Raw genomic sequence first — 22545 nt, 5'->3', positions numbered from 1 at the left:
TGCTTCCTATTCTAGTCTCACAGTAGTTATAATGGCTTTTAATTTATATTTACAGAGCAGGCATTACTTAACAGTAAAGAGTGTTCGAACAGTAAAAAGTATATGAATGGTGCTAGAGACACAAAAATGTTTACTAACTAGTGATTGGGTACTTATTAGCTTTCAGATTAGGAACTCAATAAATATTCAGTGAAACAGAAAAGAATGAAATGGTGTATGTATAGAAAAATTCTACTGGTTCAATATAGAACCATGTATAGTCTTAAATGAGTCACTACTCTTCATCTTCTGACAAAAAAAGGGGACTACAGGGTCTCTGATTGCTGGAGTTAATCTGAGCTACTTTTATGTTCCCTTTTACCTAAATCTAGATTACTCCCACTAGAGATTTCTACATGACCTTCATAATGATCTCTTCCATAATCATTTTCTGATCTGCCTTCTCTCTGATCTTGCTCAACTCCACTTTACGCAGGGCAATGCACATACCACCTTCCTAATTGGTCCACTTAAATCTATCTATGAGCTCTCAGACTGTGGGCTCCAGGCTAAGAAAGACCAAGTACTCCCGATCCAAATTGTGTACTGGTTTCTCGTCTCTCTTTCTGCTTTCGTCTGTGTGTTCAATGACCCCACTGCTCACTTGACTTCTAAAGCTTGCAACGAAGAGGCTCTGTGTGTACTTCTTTCATGAGGCCAGGCACTATGCATCACCAAATTTGTTAGTTCCTCAGATCACTACCTCTTCAATTCACTGCTGGCCCCATTTCTGGCCTTTCCAACTCCCCAGTGGGATACCCAGATTTTAGTGAATCCCCCAATCCCCCAAACTTAAGTTTTATTCTGGAATACCACACTTGTAGGATATCAATACAAAACAGTGTGACTCATTTCACAAGAAAATCATCTCTTATCATTAAGCAGAAAGGCACTACTTTATTTTTTTTTAAATATTTTATTTACTTATTCATGAGAGGCACACACGGGGGGGGGGGGGGGCAGGCAGAGACACAGGCAGAGGAGGAAGCAGGTTCCATACAGGGAACCCAACGTAGGACTCGATCCCAGGTCTCCAGGATCAGACCCTGGGCTGAAGGCGGCGCTAAACTGCTGAGCCACCCGGGCTGCCCAACACTAATTTAGGTACACAACACCTTCCCCTAGTTATTTACCCTGCAGGCTTTTCTTATTCCCTCAACTTTGAAAAAGATGGGACGATATACATATGCATTCACCTCGACATTTCAACAGCTCTCATCTGCTTAGGTAAAATACCTTTTAAATGTCTACGTAAATTTTCACTGATGATCAATAAAAATGAAAGGTTAACAGATACTGCTTAAAAGACGGATTCAGAGAGCTTCAATCTAAAGGCTATCTCTCACTTCTATCATCTCTTCAATATGCAAGACAAGTCAGATCTTCTAAAACATACGGGCCCATGCAGATGGCTGGTTACCACAGCTGACACGGAAAGTAAGCCAATATCTTTCTCTTATACAAATGACGATCTAAAGAAAGACAAATAAATTGACTGCATGTGAGATGGGTTTAGAAAAGAAGCAAGACTGTAAAAGGAGATGTCAAAACATTCAGTAAGGTTGGGTTAGAACCAATTTGTAAATTTATCAACACTAAAATGAAAGCAGAGTTGGAGAAAATGGGTAAACTCTCCAAAGAAAGACGACTCAGCAAAAGGAAAAGCATTTGTCAAAGGAGTAGGAAGAAAACCAAGATGACATGGAGGTTATAGAAGAAGAGAAATTCTCAAGTGTTAAAGCCACACAGAAGCTGAGAAAAATGATCGAAGGAAAGAAGAAAGAGTGATGATCTGGAGTTAGAAGACACGGTAGTTAATGCAGGAGGGTCTCAACCTTCTCAATAAAGATGTGAAGACTGCCTTAAAGGGTAACAAGAAGCTGTGCAGGAATGGATTAATAACAGCATCAACACTGCTGACTCCAGACCAGCCAGGTTACCCCTGGAGGCAGGGCTTAGCAAAGCCCAGGTCAGAGGGGAAACCAAGAGGATAGAAGGGTCCAGATAGCCATCTGACTGTATCTAAACATCCTCGCTCCAACCTGATGTAAAATCAGTGAGTTTAGCTCAGGAGGTTCACTGATTGACTCCCTAAATAAGCTTCACTAAGGAAAATTATAACCCTAGAGCTTTATGGCCACGTAAACTTTAAAGTTTGATTTCAACAAAGGAAACCTTGTGTCCCATGCATCAAGTGCCTGTTCTTGATGGCAATGAAAAAGAAGTGAGAGCATAGCTTGCAAGATGACTCTGTCCTGACTATTTGATGAAGGGGAAAAAGCCAGACCAATTATAGCTCTTTCTTTTCCCCACAATGCCAAACGATCTGGAACCCAGAAGTTTGCTTGCATTCCTTCTGAAATTGCATTTTAAAACCAAGGTCCCTGGGTACCTCTTTTCCTGATGCTATTTCACACTCCATCTGCCCTGCATGCCACAAACATTTCTTCATCACATGAAATGGGAGTTTCTATTCCCACATGGTGGTAGTTCCACTCCACCCTGGATACAGAAAACACATTTATTTCCTCTGCCTCATACTTGTTCTGTCACATAAGGGTTTTACTTTTTATCCGAAGTCAGGTGCAAGGACTTGGCACAAGAGTCACATTATCCATCATCAAATCATATTTTTCACAGTTCGTCTTAAATTAGATATCTTACAAAAATAATTAAATCTAGTAAAAACTCAGGCAGTTGGAGAATAATCTAAAATTAGCTCCCAACTTTACCTGTGAATAATCAAGAATCTGCCAGAAGCAGAAAAGGCCACTAAGTAAATGACCAAGAGGCTTTTACTACAAAGCAATTCTTATAAGCCATCTAATTACACTAGTTAACCAATCTCCCATGGCACCTGAAAAAAGAAAACACAAATATGTTTGATATTTCTTCCTTCTCAAAACCACTTGGTCTTAGGTTCTCATAATCCACAGCTCTTAAAGGGGTTAGAATGGCAGGGAGGAGAAAAAGCATCTAGCAAGCTATGTGGGACCCTGTGGAATGGACCAGCGTCTTGTCCCACGTGGGATATAATAACTACATGTGGCCAGCATCTTGACAAACTCCAAAGTACAATGACTCTTGGCCACTTGTTGAAGATTTTAAATCTTTACAACCATCTGCTGTCTCTTAGTCCACATATGTGGCCATCAGAGCCACCAGCACGAGTTATACAAATGGACAAGAGCTGGGGTCAGCAGATGGCCCATCAAGTGCATCTTTTGAAGGTTCACACTCAATTAGATTGGCTTTTTAAAAAATGTTAACTAGACGATAAGCAATCAGAGGAGCAAAGAGGAATTTCTTCTCTGATAGAACTAAAAATAATAGTGGTAACTTATAAGTCAATCTAATGAACTATTTTTGGTCTAAATAACTTTTCATCCAACTTAAAAGAAGCTCATATATGATACCGTGTAGCTCAAAACACTTAATTCTTATGTGTGAGGTCAAAAGTCATCTCTTCAAAACCAGATTTTTTTTTTTAAGATTTTGTTTACTTATTCATGAGAGAGGCAGAGACACAGGCAGAGGGAGAAGCAGGCTCCATGCAGAGAGCCCAATGTGGGACTCGATTCTGAGACTCCAGGATCACGCCCTGAGCCGAAGGTAGACACTTAACCGCTGAGTCACCCAGACATCCCAAAACCAGATAGTTATTTATGGCTTTTTTCCCAGGAACAAAAAACACTGGCTAACATCATACAACATAAATTTAACAATTTTTAAGTTTCAAACCAAAGACCAACTGAAATACACAAAAACTTAGCTGGAACCTACTTAGCCAAAATCCTTAATTCATCATGTTTTCCTCCCAGCATTCCAATGTTATAAGTAAAAGCTAGAGAATAGCGCCTATCAGATATTCAGTCAATGAATTCCCAGGATTGTCCTAAAATGTACTGAAGTCAACTCAATCTTCTTTACTAAATAGGGTCATGAAACCTATACTCTACCACAGTGTAGAAGAATGGAGGTTTTTAACTGGGTGCCAGTGAACAGGTTTCAAAAGGATTCCAAAATATCTTAACAGGCAAAATGGGGATTCTGTGCTTGCAAACCAAGGAAAGAGCATGTCAATTTCCACCTGCTTCTGAAAGAAGTCTCTGGTTACTCAAGAGTGGATCCCAATTTTCAGAAAGCTAAACTCAGATGCTCTTGGATGCCCATCATCAAAAATAAAATTGGATGGCATGGGGTCCATGGCTGAACTCTGGTTATTGAAAGACTTCCTCTCAGCCTCCTGCCAAGACTTATTCTGATGTCTCTGGGTCCTGCTTCCTATATACAGCCTGCTTAGTTTCAGAAAGTTATAGACACAGAAATAATAAATTTTCAAAGGGTTTTTCAAAATTAGGAACCCAAACAGCTTACGTATCCATGAGTTAACCAGAAAATTAGGTAAACCCAGGACATGGCTAGATAATGACCACAGTAAATAATTTCCTTTATGTTTGTCATCAGGATTTCTTTGAGACACATGTGACTATCCTCATTTATTTAGAAACCAGGACTTCTATTACTCTCAGAACATCTAGATCAGCTCCAACTATGAAAGTAAAAAGAAGTCTGAAGTAATTAAAAAAAAAACACACATTTGAACATGTGACTAATGATTAATAATTAAAAAGAATATAAGTACCCAAATATGCCAATATTGTTACAGACCTCTGATTCTCAACAGAAGTGATTTTGCAACCTCATCTCCCCCACCTCAGGGTAAATATTCTAGAATGCACCAGACCCCCCCACCCAACCAACAAATTATCTGGCCCCAAAAGTCAATAATGCCAAGGTTAAGAAAGCCTCCTAATTGGCATGTTTGTTGTTTTTTTTTTAATTTTTATTTATTTATTTATTTGACACAGAAAGCGAGCAAGTGAAAGCAGGGGGAGCAGCAGGCAGAGGGAGAAGCAGGCTCCCCACTGAGCAGGGAGTCCAACAGAGGATTCAATCCCAGGGCCCTGAGATCATGAACTGAGCCAAAGGCAGATGCCACCTAGCGCTCCTTAATGACATGTTATTGAGAAAGAAACTGATTTGATATTGTTATAATAAGGAAAACCCCAATCCTACCCCCAAAATGGCAGAAAACATAAGAAAAGTGAGAAGATCCCAAAGTCACAGGAAAAAAGAAAAGCAGAAAAAACAGTCAAGACACAAAACACAACACTGCAGCTCTTTCCTCCTGGAACCCTGCAGTAAGCAAGATCAGTGATGACATGGCACAGCTCTATAGTCCGAGGGGAGAGCATAGCCAGGTCCCAGCAGTGCACCATTTGAAGGTACATATATAGAAAAACTATACTCCATGTGTGCTGGACAACGGGTAGAAGAGATGGGACTAGCTACCATCAGCAGATGCTACCTGCCCTCGGTGATACCCAAGGACCCAAGTGAGCTGTGAGGAAGCCTCTGGGCCAGTCAGGTTCTGTAGCACGGAGGGGCCTGCATACCTTCCTCGCTCCAATCTGTGATGCCCACACAACCACTGGGACTTGTGGCACAGAATGGTACCAGAACAAAAGGAGCCATTGGAATGTGTACACATAGCTTCTAATAATGTGGAAAGATGCTCATGAAAAGTAAATAATTAAAAGCAGGATAAAAAATTCTACTATGTCTGGAGCGACTGGGTGGCTCCATCGGTTAAGTGTCTGCCTTCAGCTTAGGTCATGATCCCAGGGTCCTGGGATCAAGCCCTGTGTCAGGCTCCCTGATCAGCAGGGAGTCTGTGTCTCCCTCTCCCTCTGCCCCTCTTCCTGCTTTTGTTCTCTCACACTATCTCAAATAAATAAATCTTCAAAAAAAAATTCTACTATGTTATAAATTCAACTACGTTAAATGAATATAAATAATAAAATCAAAACAGAAAAAAAATGGGTGATGGCATGAGTTTTTTTTTTAATTGCTAATATCTTTTTCTCCTTTTAAATGCTTTTATAATTTTTTTTAAATATAGGTTATTTTCTTTATTGGCTGGCCACTGAGGGAACTCGTCCTATTCATTACTCACCCAAAAATGCATAAAAATCAGGGTATCCCATCCACCCAGAAAGAAGCAACTTTTTACGAACAAAGGTTTTAAAGAGCAAGAGCACATGACTGTGACCTATTTTTCTTCCACCAGGCTGGAGTATTGCTGTACTGGAATACCCAGATTACTCTATCCTAAGCTCTAAGGGAAATATTTTCCTGAGAACTGTCCCATTTGCTCTACTTTTTCTCTAGTACTTTTATGATTATGTCCATTTACCTCATAAGGGTACTTAAAACTGGCCAGGGCTTTGGGGGAGAGAGATCTTCGGCCTTGTTTGGTTCAAGGCTACTTTGATGTTCCTGGTAGTAAAGAGATAAATCTTCATCTAGTCTTCCAGCACAGCAGAATTCTAATTGGGACTCTTACATTGTTGGTTACCTTTCAATGTATGGCCCTCTCTCTTGTCCCCACCACTTCTCACTTTCTGATGTTACAAGATGATTAACTGCAGGACACGAGTACTATTGGATTTTATAATGAAAATATTACAACATCGGGGCAGCCTGAGTGGCTCAGCGATTTAGCGCCTGCTTTTGGCCCAGGGCGTGATCCTGGAGACCCGGAATGGAGACCCACATCAGGCTCCCTGCATGGAGCCTGCTCCTCCCTCTGCCTATGTCTCTGTCTCTCTCCCTCTCTGTGTCTCTCATGAATAAATAAATAACATCTTAAAAAGAAAAGAAAACATCACAACATCTCCTTAGGATGTCCTATCTATTTTTCCTAATATTAACCATCAGAGAAAATTTTTACTTTTATTTTATTCCTAGAAAACAAAAGCTTCTCGCGGCTCTAGAACAGACGGGTCTATGAAAGGATGAAGACAAATAACATTACTACCACTAGGTCATTTGTATGGCAAAGGGGATTTGTGCAATGAGTTACTAATCAAATGATCTAAAATAGCGAAATTATCTGAGTGGGTCCAACCTAATTACTGGGGCCCTTTAAAAACAAAGACTTTTCTCAGCTGACAGCAGAAGGAAAAGTCAGGGAGATGTGAAGTATGAGACGGATTTACCATGAAGGAGGATTTATTGCTGGGATGGAGGTGTCCACAAGAAAGGACCTAAAATGGCTTCTAGGAGCAGAGAGCAATCCTTAGCCAACATCCAGTAAGAAGATGGGACTTCAGCCCCACAAGTGCAAGAAACTGAATCCTGCCAACAAGGGTCATCTTGGAACTGGATTCTTTCCAGAACTTTAAGATAAGAGCCCAGCCTGGCCAGAGAATCCAATGTAGTCCACCCAGATTTCTGACCTAAAGAACTGTGAGATAATACATACTATTGTTGCATTAGAAAGCTAACAAAATTAGCAACTTGGAAATGCTGAAGTATAGCTTTAAGAGTCTTCACACAGAAACCACTAGAAAAGATGAGCTTTCCTGTGGAAAGTATATAAAAGAAAGGAAGGCTAAATGAAAAAGTGCTGAGAGATGCCTACATTAGAGTATTTTTTTTAAAGACACTAATGGTACATGAATTAAGATTTACTTCCAGCATTGAAACTATGAAAATACTCTACTGATAATGTGGAAATAACCAGACCGCAAACATTTTCATCTACCTGTCTCTTCATTCACCCACTGCCATAAGGAACTCTTACTCATGTGTGCTTTTTGTTGAGTTGCTACTTCAGGATTCTGAACCATAATTTTGCATTTTTCTACCCAAATACAAAGATTTACTGCATAAAGGAGACATTACAAATAACTGAATTCTAAGTTTGTTTGTAATATCTGAAAGAATGGGGTTTTTAATCTTGTAGTACTAAAACTAAATTTCCTTGGGTCACTATTACAGCAAATATGAACATACTTAACTTCCTAAGTAAAAACAGATGATTTTTATCATAATTCCTATCAATATCTTGCTTGAAATCTTCATGTTTTTTTCTCCCTAAGCCTTGTCTTACACTGATATTTAATTAAATCAAAAGCTACAAAATCATTAATTACATAAAAGCTGGCATTGAATAACGTCCATTAATCAAACATAAGACAACCTCATATGTGCATAATTAATAACTGTGTTTTCTCACTACATCAAAGACTATCGCCTTTCCACAAAATTTTAATCACTTTCCAACATATTCCCATCAACTTAATTATATTTGAACACAAATATAAAAAATTAGAAAACTAAGGCAGTTTTAAGGCTTCCCAAGTTACAATTTATTAAGATTTGGTAACTCAAAAAATTCCAAGAAAATGAGCCACTCATGCAACTAATATAGAATTCATCATTGGAAAATCTTATGAGAACTGATGTAATTATTTAGCTTTTTGAATGATTAAAAGAGAGACTTAAAGCAATACTACACAGATTTAACAAAACATGAAAGTTATCAAGTGCTTCCCAGCACATCAGTCAACCACATACAGATGGGTTCTGGGTCCTGCGGGTGACTGAATCACCTGATAATGCATGCAAAGAAACCACAGTAATGAGACATCAGAACAAGGAGAAGTGTAAAAGAAAAGCTCAGCTCTATTTAGTTTTGTTTCCTTAATTCACCAACATGCAAACTCACCTAAGTTTTAACTATCTGGCCACTAGCAGAATGATTCTATTTCTCTCTCCTTACTCTGTAACTAATCATTACTTTCAGAACAAGATTACGTTCATAGCATCTTGTACACCAACTAAACAAGACAGCTGCATGCTGGATGAGAAGTAAAACGTTGCCCAGCACAGCATTCCATCTCTGACACTCCATGTTTTATAAATTTGTAGAAAGCTATGCTACCCTCCAACAAGGGTTCTCGGCTGGGGAGCTTTCAAAGAACTACTGGTGTGTAGGCCTGTCCTCACAGTAATACGTAAATTAGATTCTCTGAGGGTGGGCCTACATAATCTTAACCACAAAAGGATAGGACTGTATTAGAAACCTTTTTTTTTTTTTTTACTTTCCTTAATATTTAATTTATATCTTTAGTTTCAATTACTTTTTGTGGTGATTTAGTTCAAAGTTTACTCAAATTGCTTTTATTTTTCTTAAAACTCTCTTGTTAAAGCTCCCGAGGTATCCCTTTGGAAGAAAAGGCCCATGTGCAATTCTCAGCACACCCCTCTCACAGCTGCACTGTTTGTAAGACAGTGAAATTGCACTGTGTGTACACATGTAAGTATATGTACACATGCATACATATATATATATATTAAACATACAAACAACATACACAGACATATATATTTTTAGGCCAAAACAAAACATGCCATGATTTAAAACTATTTCTATGTGTTGGCAAACACTGGTCTTTTATAAAAGTAAAAATGGTCTGGATTATTGCAAATTCTTCTCTTGGTGTAGTTCAGAAGTATACTGGAATCTGAGTCACATTTCAGATCTTCAGAAAATAAGTTTAGAACAGCTCCTGTCTTGAATTCCACACCTAGGCCACAGAGTATAGGTAGGAGTTGCCTGCATCAGTTATATAAGCCTCTTCTGTTCATTGACTCGTAAGATTTTCCTGTATTTTAGCTATTGGTCGTCACTCTGAAAAGCCTGCTATTGCCGAAAATTATGCATTTGTTTTTCTCCAGAATTATTCAGATCATTAAATGGGAAGCCAATATAAAAATAGTATTTCTTTACCCAGCTTATCATTTATCACAAAGAAAGAAATCAAATAACACAGAACTTTATGTCGCTTTTAGAAACAAGAAATTATTTTGATCTTTACAATGTTTCTTTTTCTTTCTTGTCCTCACCATTACAAAATGGGCCACACCAAATGAGGACACAGGGTCAGAATCTGCATTATTCCTGAACACAGAATTAACTGTAAAGTATCAAAGAAGAATGGATGAGGCTCTCAGATTAAAGGTTATTAGACCATGGCTGATTTTCAGTTAGCACGTGTCAGTAGAGGTAAGAAAACACAAAAAATACCCGTTTTACTTGCTGAACATGAACTGTGACTTGTACAAAAGAAATAGATGTACTAAATAAGGAGATGTACATTGTACTAAAAAAAGCATCAATCAACAAAACAAGTATCTGCTAACATATAAAAATAACGATGCTACAGGATCATGGAAGGAACTACAGATTTTAAGTTAGGATGGAATCAAGTCTTCCACTGCCATTATTATTATTATTATTATTTTAAGATTTTATTTATTTGACAAGAGAGAGGGAGAGGGAGAAGCAAGCTCCCCACTGAGCAGGGAGCCCAATGCAGAACTCGATCCCAGAATTCTGGGATCATGACCTGAGCCAAACTCTGCCATCATTTTAGAAAAGAAACAAGGCCAGAGGCACAGGGCTCTCTAGTCACAAAGCAAGGACAGGCCTAGAACCCATAACTTCCTATTCTAGAGCTTTACACTGCCACTCTAAATTTAGATTGATATTATTGATAGATAAAAATCAATACAACAGATACATGTTCATACTACCAATAATCTGTACTAAAAGTTTGTTCATTTTTTGCTCCTCCTAAAATTTTTGAAGAAGTACTTTTATTTTAAAATATTTTATTTATTTATTTGAGAGAGAGAGAGAGAGAGAGAGAGACTGTGTGTGTGTGTGTGTGTGTGTGTGTGTGTGTGTGTGTGTGTTGAGAGAGAATGAGCTGCGGGGGCAGGGGCAGAGGGAGAGCGAGCAGCAGACTCTCCACTTAGCAGAGCTCCATCCCAGGACTCTGAGATCACGACCTGAGCCAAAGGCAGATGCTCAACTGACTGAGCCACCCAGGTGCCCAGAAGTTGCACTCTTAGTAGTCAACAGCACAGGCTCTGGAGCTATACTGCTTGGCTTCAACTGCTGGGCTGCCATTTACTGCTCTGTGGCTTTATACAAGTTACTGAACTGTGTATGTCTCAGCTTACCACTAATCTATAAAATGAGGCTAATAGCAATACCATAGGATTAGTGTGAGGAATAATTAATACCTATAAAGCAAGTAGGAGAATGCCTATCACATAGTGATTTCACAAATATTAAATTCTCTGTCATTACATAAATTTTCTGGGCTTACCAGAGTAATCATCACTAAGTCTCTGGACTTAGTGCTCTATAACGCACAGTAAATGACAGACACAGAAATGTCAATACTGCCCTTAAGAACTCTGCAACAAAATTCCTGAAATCATGAACCACGAAATCAGATTCACTTTTTATTTCTGCTTCTAACTGCTGGAATATTGAGAAGTTAGTCCCTAGGTTGGGTCTTTCTCTGAAATGGGTACAACAAAGCCTGCCATCAGAAAGTTATTGCAAAGCTGGGACAACATGGTGATATCCCAGGAGCAGCTTAGATCACAAGGTGTTTCATAGATTTGTGAATATAAAACTTACTGTTCAGAGTCATAGTAGTCCATACGCTTCTTTTTCTTGTTGTAAGCTGCAACTCGAAAGGGAACTATTTCCAAGGTAATTAGGCCAGGGGCCATTGTCAGCACTTTAGCACCATGAGTTGGCTCATAAAGATCCTTCCCTGTTTCTGGATGAGGCATACCAGCAGGGTCTCGTCCAACAATGTAAAAATTGGCTCCGGCAACCATCCGTGCTCTGCAATGCCACTGGACCTAAAATGGAAAATTTTCATATCCAATAACTATGCTTTTATGCCAGTATCTAGAAGTAATAAACAGATAATAAATGCATGTATACAGGTAGCCCCCAAATTTATAGTCCCCAACTTTATGATGGTGCAAAAGTATACACACTCAGTAGAAACTATTTCTCTAATTTTGAATTCTGGTATTTTCCCAGGCATGCAATATGCAGTAGAATCCTCTCTCATGATGCTGGGCAGGTGCAGTGAGCCACACTTCCTAATCAGTCATGCAATCACGAGGGTAAACAATCCACACATTTACTACCATTCTGCACCCGTACAACCACTTTGTTTTTCACATTCAGTACAGCATTCAATGATATTATTCAATACTTCATTATAAAAGAGGTTGTGTTAGATGATTTCGCCCAACTGTGCTAACATGAGTGCTCTGCACATTTAAGGTAGGCTAGGCTAACTTATCATGTTCAGTAGGTTAGATGGCAAAACACAATGATAAAATACTTTTATGCCTCATACATGCCACCTCTTCCTCTAATCACTCTGAGATTCAGCACTTCATGAAAATTCTTCTCATCCACTCTGCCCCTTCACTGTAGATACATAAGACCTTTGCTAGATCAGACTCAGATTTTTTTTAAGATTTTATTTATTTATTCATGAGAGACACGGGGGGGGGGAGGGATTGAGAGAGAGAGAGAGAGAGAGAGAGAGAGAGAGAGAGGCAGAGACACAGGCAGAGAGAGAAGCAGGCTCCATGCAGGGAGCCTGACGTGGGTCTTGATCCCAGGTCTCCAGGATCATGCCCTGGGTGGAAGGCAAACGCTAAACCGCTGAGCCACACGGGCTGACCCCAGACTCAGATTTTTATCAAGAGTCAACCAACAATTCTGCAACTTAAGTGGAATATCATTTCGGCCTCATACAAATTAGCTACTGCTTACAGAGTTAGATTTAAAAAGGGCAATCTAAGTTCTCTGAATTTAGGTGAACTTATTACTTTGCTCATTATTTATGTTTAGATACTTAAAATCATTCAAGTACCAAATGGCCACTGGGCCAGGGATGTATGGCTTAATTTTAATATGTAAGGAAGATCAGATCATTTAATCCAACCCCCTCCTCCCTTTTAAAAGGAGAAAAAACCGAAGCCAGAAAAATTAGTACCTTACAGGATCACAAAGTAACTAGCAGTGGCCAGTTCTAATTTTGACTTGTAAAATAACCCGAAAATTTAATTGCCTCCTTGATTTATTCTAGAGGTTCAATGAGGAATTAAACACAACAAACATGGATGAGTCAACATTCTCCTACAAGTGACCGAATAATTTCAATTTACATGTTACTGAGTGGTTTCCCTCTGACAATACTTTTAAAACTAGAAACTAGAATAAGCAAATCACATGTAGTAACTCTTCCAAGAACACCTGGTGTGAATCAACTTAAAACCGACGAAAAGGTAATGTGCTTTCAAGAGAATGAATGCAAGTCAGCCCATAGCCATCCTGTATCTGGTTTAGGAACTCAGGCTTTAGAAACAGACTGTTCTAGATTTAAATCCTGGTTTTGCCCCTTAATGATAGAATGCCCTTAGTCACTTTCCTAATAGAAGCCTCAGTTTCCAAATTTGTAAAAATGACAAAGATAATGTTTAACCCATAAGATCGACAGGAGATTTGAAAACACTCAAGATAGCACATGGCGCTCAACAAAGGACAGTCACAAATATTGCCACTGTTACTATTACTCTATGAGAAAGTCCAGACAGTTCCAGTTGCATTTAATTGCTTCCTAGCCAGTGTTTCTAAAGAAAATTCAGTTGCTCTATGAAAAACATGACATGCTGCTCAGAACATGGTCAGTAAAACCCTGAAAGCTGCCTGTTTATCCCTCGCACAAAGGCCAAGATGTATTATCTTGTTATGCCCAGTGTCAAGCATGTTTGGAATACTGAATGCATATGAAGAAGGAATATTAGGTGATGTCTACAGGTTTCCTATAGAGTCAAGAATCCGTAAGTAGCCAACCTAACAAGAGACTTATTTTCTGCTTTACTTGAATCTGTCTGCCAAATAACAGATTGGCTTTTTTTTCTAATTACAAAAGTAATTTAACTCCTATGTGGCAAATAGAGCTAGATGTCTTTACAGCAACTGATTTTTCTTTGCCCTGATCAATTTCTTGATGACAGAAACCTCAGTCTAGAGAATGAAAATGCCAGCGCCTTGTTTTTGCAGCCTTCCTTGCCATACAGTCATATAGCCATACAGTATGGGCATCTGAGCAAATAATAGGACCTCTGAGGAAGTCGGCTGAAGGATTTCTGAAAAACATTTTCCTAATAAAATTCTCAACTCTCATTTATCTGAAAATGTCTTGACTTCACCTTCATTTTTCCTTGAATATAGAATTCTAGATTAACAGACATTTTTGTTTTTCTCTTATAGGTGTCAGTCCATTGTTTCTGGTTCATATTGTTCCTAAGAAAACAGCCATCATTCCTACTATTTCCCTACTGTTCCCTCTTCTTCCTTCTCTCCATCATCACTTTATTTATATTAGAGAGATAATTTTTTAAGATTATTTATTTTAGAGAGAGAGAGAAAGTGTGCAAGCAGGTGGTGGTGGGGGGCAAGCAGACTCCACACTGAGCACAGAGCTCAAAAGGGGTGCTCATCTCATAACCCTAAACTAAGATCATGACCTGAGCTGAAACCAAGAGTCAGACACTTAATCACTTAACCAACTGAGCCACCCAGGGTCCCTATTGCTTTGCTTTTAAGGGTCCTCTTTATATTATGAAATTTCAGCAGACAGACTGCTTGTGCTTAAGTGTGGTTTTCTTTGGATTTATTCTAAGATTTATTAGGCTTCTTCAATTTGTAGGTGGACATTTTCCACCAAGTTTGGAAAACTTTTAACCAACATTTTTTTTTTCAAAAAACCTCTTCTGCCACATTTTTTCTCTCTCTCTCCTTCTTTCAGAACTCCAATTATACATATGTTAGATGGCTTGATATTACCCACAGGTCACTGAGGGTCTGCTCATTTTTCCCCCTACAATTTTTTTTTTTTGCCAATAATTTCAAATAATTTTGTTTTGACTTCTTGCTCACTGACCTTTCCTTCTGCCAACTCCAGTCTGTATTTATGTCCATCCAATAGATGTTTTCATTTCAGATCCACCTTAGTCCTTGAATTTCTATTTGATTCTTCTTTATATAGTTTCCATTTTTTTTGAGATTCTTCATCTATAACCATATTCGCTTTTAAGAAGCTTTTATGCTCTGAATTGCTAATTCCTACATCTGCATTATCTCAAGGTATGTTTCTAGCACTTTTATTCTGGATTATAGGTCACACTTTTCTGCTTCTTTATATTTTAATTATTTGTTATTGTATGGTAGATCTGTGCATGTTTTCTTCCAAGGAGTATGAATTGTATTGTTTTTCTTTAGAGTATCAATGGCTTCATTCTAGATGGCAGGTAATTTACTGGCACCTCTCATTTTTTTGAGATTTACTTTTTTCCTTTTTGGGCATGTCACTTTATAGCTTTTTTTTTTTTTCTTTTTCTCCTTTGGTAAGATTTATTTTTATTTATTTGAGAAGAAGAGAGAGCATAAGAGAGTACATGGGGATGGGGAGCAGAGTAGAAGATCCCAAGCAGACTCCCTACTGAGCCCTGAGCCCCATGTGGGGCTCAATCCGATGACCCTGAAATCACAACCCAAGCCAAGAGTCCAACAGTTGACTGACAGAGCAACCCAAGTGATCCACCACTCTATAGCTTTGTGTGCCAATTATCAATCTACTGTCTCTCAATCTTAAATTCACCCTTCAGTACTTGATCTGAGATAATGGACTGAACTCTTTAAGCATTTCTCCCTTATAGTGAGCACAATGTTAAGTTTTTGTTGTTTTTTTTTTTAATTTTTATTTTTTTAAATTTATGATAGTCACACACACAGAGAGAGAGAGAGAGAGAGAGAGAGAGAGAGAGAGAGAGGCAGAGAGAGAAGCAGGCTCCATGCACCGGGAGCCCAACGTGGGATTCGATCCCCGGTCTCCAGGATCGCACCCTGGGCCAAAGGCAGGCGCCAAACCGCTGCGCCACCCAGGGATCCCCCACAATGTTAAGTTTTATCAGTAGAGGGCATGCATCATAGGGACATTATAGGAGGAAGGGGGCATCACTGTGTATGGGGATACTGAGTGGCACTCTGGTCCATGGACAAGCCCAAAGTGCACAAGCCTTCAATGACTCCAAAGACCTAGCCTGAGCCCAATGACCACCCACTGCTACCTTCCTAGTGTAGATACTGATACACCCACCAGCCTGTGCTTACCTGTGTTCTAGGGGGCTGTTTCCTGCATTCACCTCAATACAGGGATCACACTCTGCACTGCTCTGGCAGCAAGCGGGCTCCCTCCCGATACCCTGACCCACCCTGAGCACTAGTCTGTCAGCCTCAGCTAGCCTGTTCACCAGAGAGGTGTTTCCTACTTTCTGGTTTCTATGAGCCCAGACAGTCCACTGAATTTATCCACCATCTGGTTGGGATGAAACCATGCATTTTTCAATGGCATCTATAGCCCAGTCTTAGTGCGGGGGATCCCTTCTCCAAGTTTATCTTTCCTTCAGTAATCTCCCTCAAACCTAGGGTACCCTTTGAGTTCACTTCACATTTTTATGATTACTCTCTATTGAAGTTTAGTAATTCTTTAAACTTCCCCTGTTCAAATTCTAACATTAAGGTTCAACAATTATCTCACTTCACTTTCAAATCAGGTTTGAGAATTGTCTAATCAAAATGTTACACAGAATATGGTATACTCAGAATCAATTACTGTAGTTAAAATAGGTATTTGTTTAGTTCCTTAAAATTAGAATTGCTCTTGATTTGTCGCAATATAGCCATCTTACCTAGAAGAGTATCTTATTTTTTCTCTTACCTATCTTTAATTGACATCTCTTTTGATAAACAAAGTCTCATTTGCTCCCTGACTCCATTAAAAAAATGATATTCATCATCTATCCCCCTACTCCTGAACCTGGCAAAGATTTTGGTAAATTTTATTTTTAGCAGTTTCTGAAACAAAAAAATAAACACACTTTCCAAATTTAAAACTACATTATAAAAATATGTAACTGCACTGTATTATTTACATATAATACCGTGACTATTACACCATCCTCTCCTGCCCCAACTGAGAAATTCCACTATCCTAGAAGCCTGGCAGATTAAGTATATATCTTCAATTTTTCTTAATTGAAAATACTGATATTTAATTAAGAGCCAAAACTCTTGATTTTGGCTTGGGTCATGATCTCAGGGTCATGAGATCAAGTCTCATGTTGGACTCCATGCTTAAAGCCTGCTTGGGATCCTCTCTCTCCTTCTGCTCCTTCTTCCTCTTCACCCAACTCCCGCTTGTACACTCTTGCTTAAAAAAAAAAAAAAAACAAAACTGAGGATAACAAATGAAACAATTTAAGTCCAACTTAGGTAACCTATTTCTTTATATATTCACTCTGAAATTTGCTTTTTTATAAGTGTAATAAATTTTATTAAAGTCAACATTCCATATGGCAAAACTCAAATACTCAACTGGTTTATAAAAGAATGTTAGGCACAGAAACCATTTTCTTACATAAATGTGCAAATTTTCCTTTCCAAACTATCAAAAGTGTACTTATTTTAATAGTACAGAAATTCTTTATAAAGTAAAATCCATGACCTATTTTTGTTGGGTAAAAACTCTTTACATTCATTCATCTCACGAATTCCATGTCAAAATAACCTTCTCTCTTCTTTGTACATTATTACATCCTTCTAATATTAATCTATTTTCTTGAAATTCCCAAATCATAATGGCCTGCCTCCTAACTCTAGCAGTAGGAGTCATTTTAAACTCTTTAAGTGACTGGGAAAATCTAGAGAGGCAAATGAAAAAGGAGGTTCATCTTTCCCATTATTAGATTCTGGGTTCTTATAGCTTTTGATCTTAATTGTGCAACTAGTACTCTGAATGCTTCTACCAATTTCTATTACTCTATATGGGTACTGAATAGTATCTAGTCCTCACAAGAGTCACATTTCCAATGTGCAATCCAAAAATTACAAATTTGACTTAGAAGTTTCATTCTGCAGCTTGTAGAAGAGATTTACAATTTACAATTACTCTCATCACACAATCCTAAGAGTTTGGACCGTGGAATCCAAAGCCTTCATTCTGCAAATCAAGAAACTGAGATGTGACATTCAAATTACAAGTTCTCCCAAAGATTCCCTTTATTTCCAAGGAACCTCAACTGTTTAAGTCTTTGAAATAACACAACTGAAATGCAGGAGATGTATTTGTTCAGAGCCATCAGCAACCAAACTTATTTTATTCTTATAAATTATGATCCTCTGGCTGAGCCCAGCTTTGCAGAGCGAGACAATCAGGGGAAAAGAGGATAAATCCACCATGGCCCATCTCACTCCTGCCTCTCAAGCCCAGGGGCCCCCAAACTTGCTTTTGATAAAGGACAGAAGTACTTGATTTTCTTCTGCCTCTCCACCCTCTTACCTGTTATTATTTTAAGGAATCAAAGGTGGTATGGCAGTGGAAAACATTTCATGAAGTCCTTTACCAAGGTGAGAGAAGATCAAAATAGATACCAATTACTGAGCTCCTCCTAATATGCTAGTCATTGTACAAAATGTTTTATAAATATTTTCTCATTTAATGTTTACAGCAAATTGATCAGTTACTATTCCTTTTTCAAAATAAGAAAAGAAAATGGAGACTTGGAGTTTCAGTAACATGTCGAAGATGCAAAATGACGAACTGAGAAAACATTATTCCTGGGTATCATCAACCCTCGAATCCATGCATACCTAGTCTTACTGAGTCCCTTACACTGTGTCAGGCCCTACCAGAAAGACAGGATGTCAGGAGGACAAATTCTGGTTAGCACCACACTTAGGGAAGAAAGAGTATAAACTACCTAACTGCACAAAAACTGTACTAACAGACCATACTAGACCATGATGCTCCCTCACTAAGAAATAAAAACAGATGTGGAGTAGAAAGAAACCAGGAGGAAAAAAGGGGGATTTTCTATAAAGAAACCAGGAGGAAAAAAAGGGCATTTTCCCCCATAAAAAGCATCCTAAAACATCTGCAAAATCTAATGTCTCTGAATTAAATTAATAATTTCGGTTATCAAGAAACTATATATAAGCTAAAAATATATAAAATACCAGACTACTCAGATCCCCACAATTATTTTCAAAATACACCAACAGATTCTAAATGTTTCCGTATACAGACCCACAACTGCTTATCAAAAAACCTGAAATCTGAATTTTTCCAGCTTTGAGATATAATTGACATATGACATTGTGTGAGTTTAATGTATACAATACGATATATGTACATTTTGTGAAATTACACAATTAGGTAATGCACGCATCTGAAATTGAAAAGCCTCCATCTATCTAGTTTTTAAAAGTAATTTAGTAACAAAACCTGATCAAAAGTGACACAGAGTTAGTTATGGGCTCTACTGATCCCACTTGGTGTGAAAAATCATTCACTGTGCCACAGAAATATTAACGTGCTTTATATCCCAGGAGAATTAGGTAATATGTAACCTAAAGATCCTGGATAAGAGCCTATGTCGCACTACTCCAGAAACATGGATAATATAAATGAGAAGACAAAATCATCAGACTGCAAAGATCAAAGTTTACAATTAAAACTGGGGAGTCTATGGCTCCTAATAATTAGGCTTAAATCTCCAGAAGAAATGTCTCTGTAGGTTGGTTGGAATTCTTAGAAGTGCTTACAGGGAAGAACAGATTTAAATCCTAACAGACATCCTATTTAAGCTGCAGATACTGGTACAAAACACAAACTAATTAAATGCACTGGCATCCACGAGGCAATATATTCCTACTGTCCCAGTGTAGGGCACCTGCTCATTTGCACAGAAACAGTTTCTATTAAGGAGTCATTTACTAATGCATGGATAACTTTCAGGATAAAGAGAAATCCTTACCTCCAACTATATGTTTCCTCCAAAATTCAGCTGGTTATCCTTACTCACATGTCTTAACCAACAGATAAAGCTGTTAGTTGCACATACTCACATTCCAAAATACCTCGTACTTTCAGCACTTTCACGCATTATTTATACTTTACAAAAACAGATTTAGTATTTTGTGAGAAGGGACAACCACAATTTCCTATAGTCGCTGAATATTTCACAAAAATGAAAATATACACATATAACACCTTTTTGGCATTAAAAAGTAACTCTCCCTCCACATGCGTCCCGTCTCCCACCCACCCAATTCCTAAAATGGAATTTAGGAATCAAGCTATTAAATTTATACAGACTGGAAAATCAGGGACATCCTGTTGATAACCAGACAGGCTTAACAGCTGCTCATTGCTCTGAAAAGTATTTGTGCTAGGGAAACAAATCTGGTACCAATGCCTTCTAAATGACCTACAGAAAATGATTAAAGGATAGTCATTGTTTTTTATTTTATTATTATTAGTTGGCAAACAAGTATCACTGGCAGACTTTTTCCTGATGTCACTGGAAAAGCTACAAAAATGAATGTTTTTTTAATTACAAAAAATTTCTTCACTTAAAGCTGTGAATAAGCCAAATAAGTCAAACACTCAAGGGGGGCACTTGAGAAGAAGAAATGGATAGTTTTCACAAGCCATTCAATCTAACAGTTTACATCCTGCCAGATCATAAATCAGTAAAACATTTTTAAGGGTTTAAAATGTGGAGATGTTTATAAGAAATTCTAGTTTGTTCTTTAAAAGTTCAGAAGTTAAAAAGTGCCTTTTGTTCAGGTACCAGATCCAGTGCTTTCTGAAAAGAAACACACCTCTCAGCTCCTATCTGAGACTCCAGATATACACCTAGAGGCCGATACAACTTCATGGCGTTTTCATACCTTTTCACAAAACCTGAGCGCTCTGTGCAGGCCCCTGACTTCCTTGCCCTCCCATGCACTGCCAAAGCACAGGCCCCTTAGAGATTTCCAGGCAGCAAGGAGCTCTGGAGAAAAGAAGAGCAGGCCATGGAGTCAGACTGGCCTGAGTTTCAGTCCCAGCTCTGCAGTCATACTGGTGAAGCTCGACTTCTAGTGAGAACTCCTCCAAGCTCTCGAAGTCTCGACCTTCAGTGTCCATCCATGTAGGCCCTGTGTTAGCCAGTTTTAGCAAAACTCTTGCTAAGTCAGGTTCACAGAAACTCCCAATCTTCACAACATGTGATCAAATTCTTCACCACCCACCACCCCAAAGTGATATCTGATCAGCTGGCTTGCTTTCAGCAAGAATTCTGCGAGGTCTTTTGTTTTTTAAGATTTTATTTATTTATTCATGAGAGTCACAGAGGCAGAGACATAGGCAGGGGGAGAAGCAGGATCCCTGTGGGGGGCCTGATGCAGGACTCGATCCCAGGACCCCAGGATCACCACCTGAGCCGAAGGCAGAGGCTCAACCACTGAACCACCCAGGTGTCCCTTTATGAGGTCTGTTTAACCACAACCATCTTTTGCCTGTAATTTCTGATGTTTTCTGCCTGTTGATTTTCTATCCACTGAGAACTCACCACCACCCACTCTGCCCACTGGCTATCAATCCCCACTTGTCTACATCCTATTCAGAACTGAGCCCAGTTTTACCTTGAGGTCTCTTTTCCCCCACTGCGACAGTTCCTGAATAAAATCTGCTTTTACCACTTTACTGCCCAGCTCTGATGTTCTCTGATGAACCACCATTGTGACCTGGCCTCTCTGAGCTTCAGTAACCTCTATAAAAAGGGATTACAGCTGTCTCACTGAGATGTCGTGGGGATGAAGTTATACAATGTAGGCAAAGAATCTACTCAGTGTGTGACAGACACATACCCAAGTACTCAAAAGGTGGTTATTCTCATGTTCTTTATATATTATCTCAAACACCTAAGGACATTCCAAATCAAAGGATGCATGCTCTGACATGAAGTCTGTTCAGGAGGTCATCACAGACTCTCTGCCAAAACTGAAATTCTAAAACTTCACACAGACAACAAGAGTCCTAAGGTGTAGGCAGCTCTCCTGATGTGGGGACAGAACCCCAAGGGTGTTGAGAACTTGTAGCAAAGTGGTTTGTTATTGTTTTTTAGTACAGGCAGTTGATATTCATCACTATGTTCTGCTACCAACTAGGCAATGTGTTAAATGATTTACATCATCCTATCCACCCCTCATAACAACAACAAAAACACTGGCAGGTATTACTAATACCATGAGGCAGGTATCATAAGAATACAAAGACCAAGAATACAGATGAACAAAGAGTATCACAATGCACAATTCTAGGCTGTAATAAAATACAAGTTTGAAAGCCACTGTACAGAGGTTCCTCCTCTAATGAATGCCAGCCAGGGCCATCCTACCTCACTATTTTGGAACTCCTATAGGATATTTTAAGAATTTATTTCCAGTCTATTTTCAAAACATGTCGCCACTTATTTTAAAACCTATTTATATAATATACCGCAAGATAGAAAAAATATTCTGTGGAAGATATAGTACATGGACCCAGAGCCAAACTATCTAGACTACTCTGTGATCCAAAACAAGTTTTTAACAGATCTACTTCTGTTTCCTCATCTGTAAACTGAGAATCATAATCATACCTACCCTCTCTTAGTGTTATCGTAAGGATGAAGTTGGCTAATGTATGTAAAAACCCTTGAAATATTGCTGGGCAGATACAGTAAAAACTCAATGAAAATGAGCTATTATCATATTCTATTTCTCAATCACTACATATAAATACAACTCATTTACTGCTTCTCCACTTCCTCTTCAGTGAAACTGGTTCAGTAACAACATTTTTGAGGTTGGTTAAGAAATAGTAAATT

At 38.6% G+C, this 22545-nt stretch overlaps 1 protein-coding gene across 2 annotated transcripts in view; it reads right to left on the bottom strand.

Moving 5' to 3' along the window:
- The window catches only part of PAPSS1 (3'-phosphoadenosine 5'-phosphosulfate synthase 1), a 98890-nt gene that overhangs the window by 2534 nt on the left and 73811 nt on the right, over nt 1-22545 (bottom strand). For both annotated transcript variants that reach the window (XM_055342534.1, XM_055342535.1), the window contains one exon: nt 11390-11619. In XM_055342534.1, the coding sequence (XP_055198509.1) occupies nt 11390-11619 (230 nt within the window). The remainder of the gene's footprint in view (nt 1-11389; nt 11620-22545) is intronic.

Source organism: Nyctereutes procyonoides, unplaced genomic scaffold (assembly GCF_905146905.1).
Source record: "Nyctereutes procyonoides isolate TBG_1078 unplaced genomic scaffold, NYPRO_anot_genome, whole genome shotgun sequence".
In the NCBI taxonomy this organism is placed as follows: domain Eukaryota; kingdom Metazoa; phylum Chordata; class Mammalia; order Carnivora; family Canidae; genus Nyctereutes; species Nyctereutes procyonoides.
The sequence above is the reverse complement of the archived record's forward strand: the minus strand, read 5'-3'. Positions and strand labels throughout refer to the sequence as shown.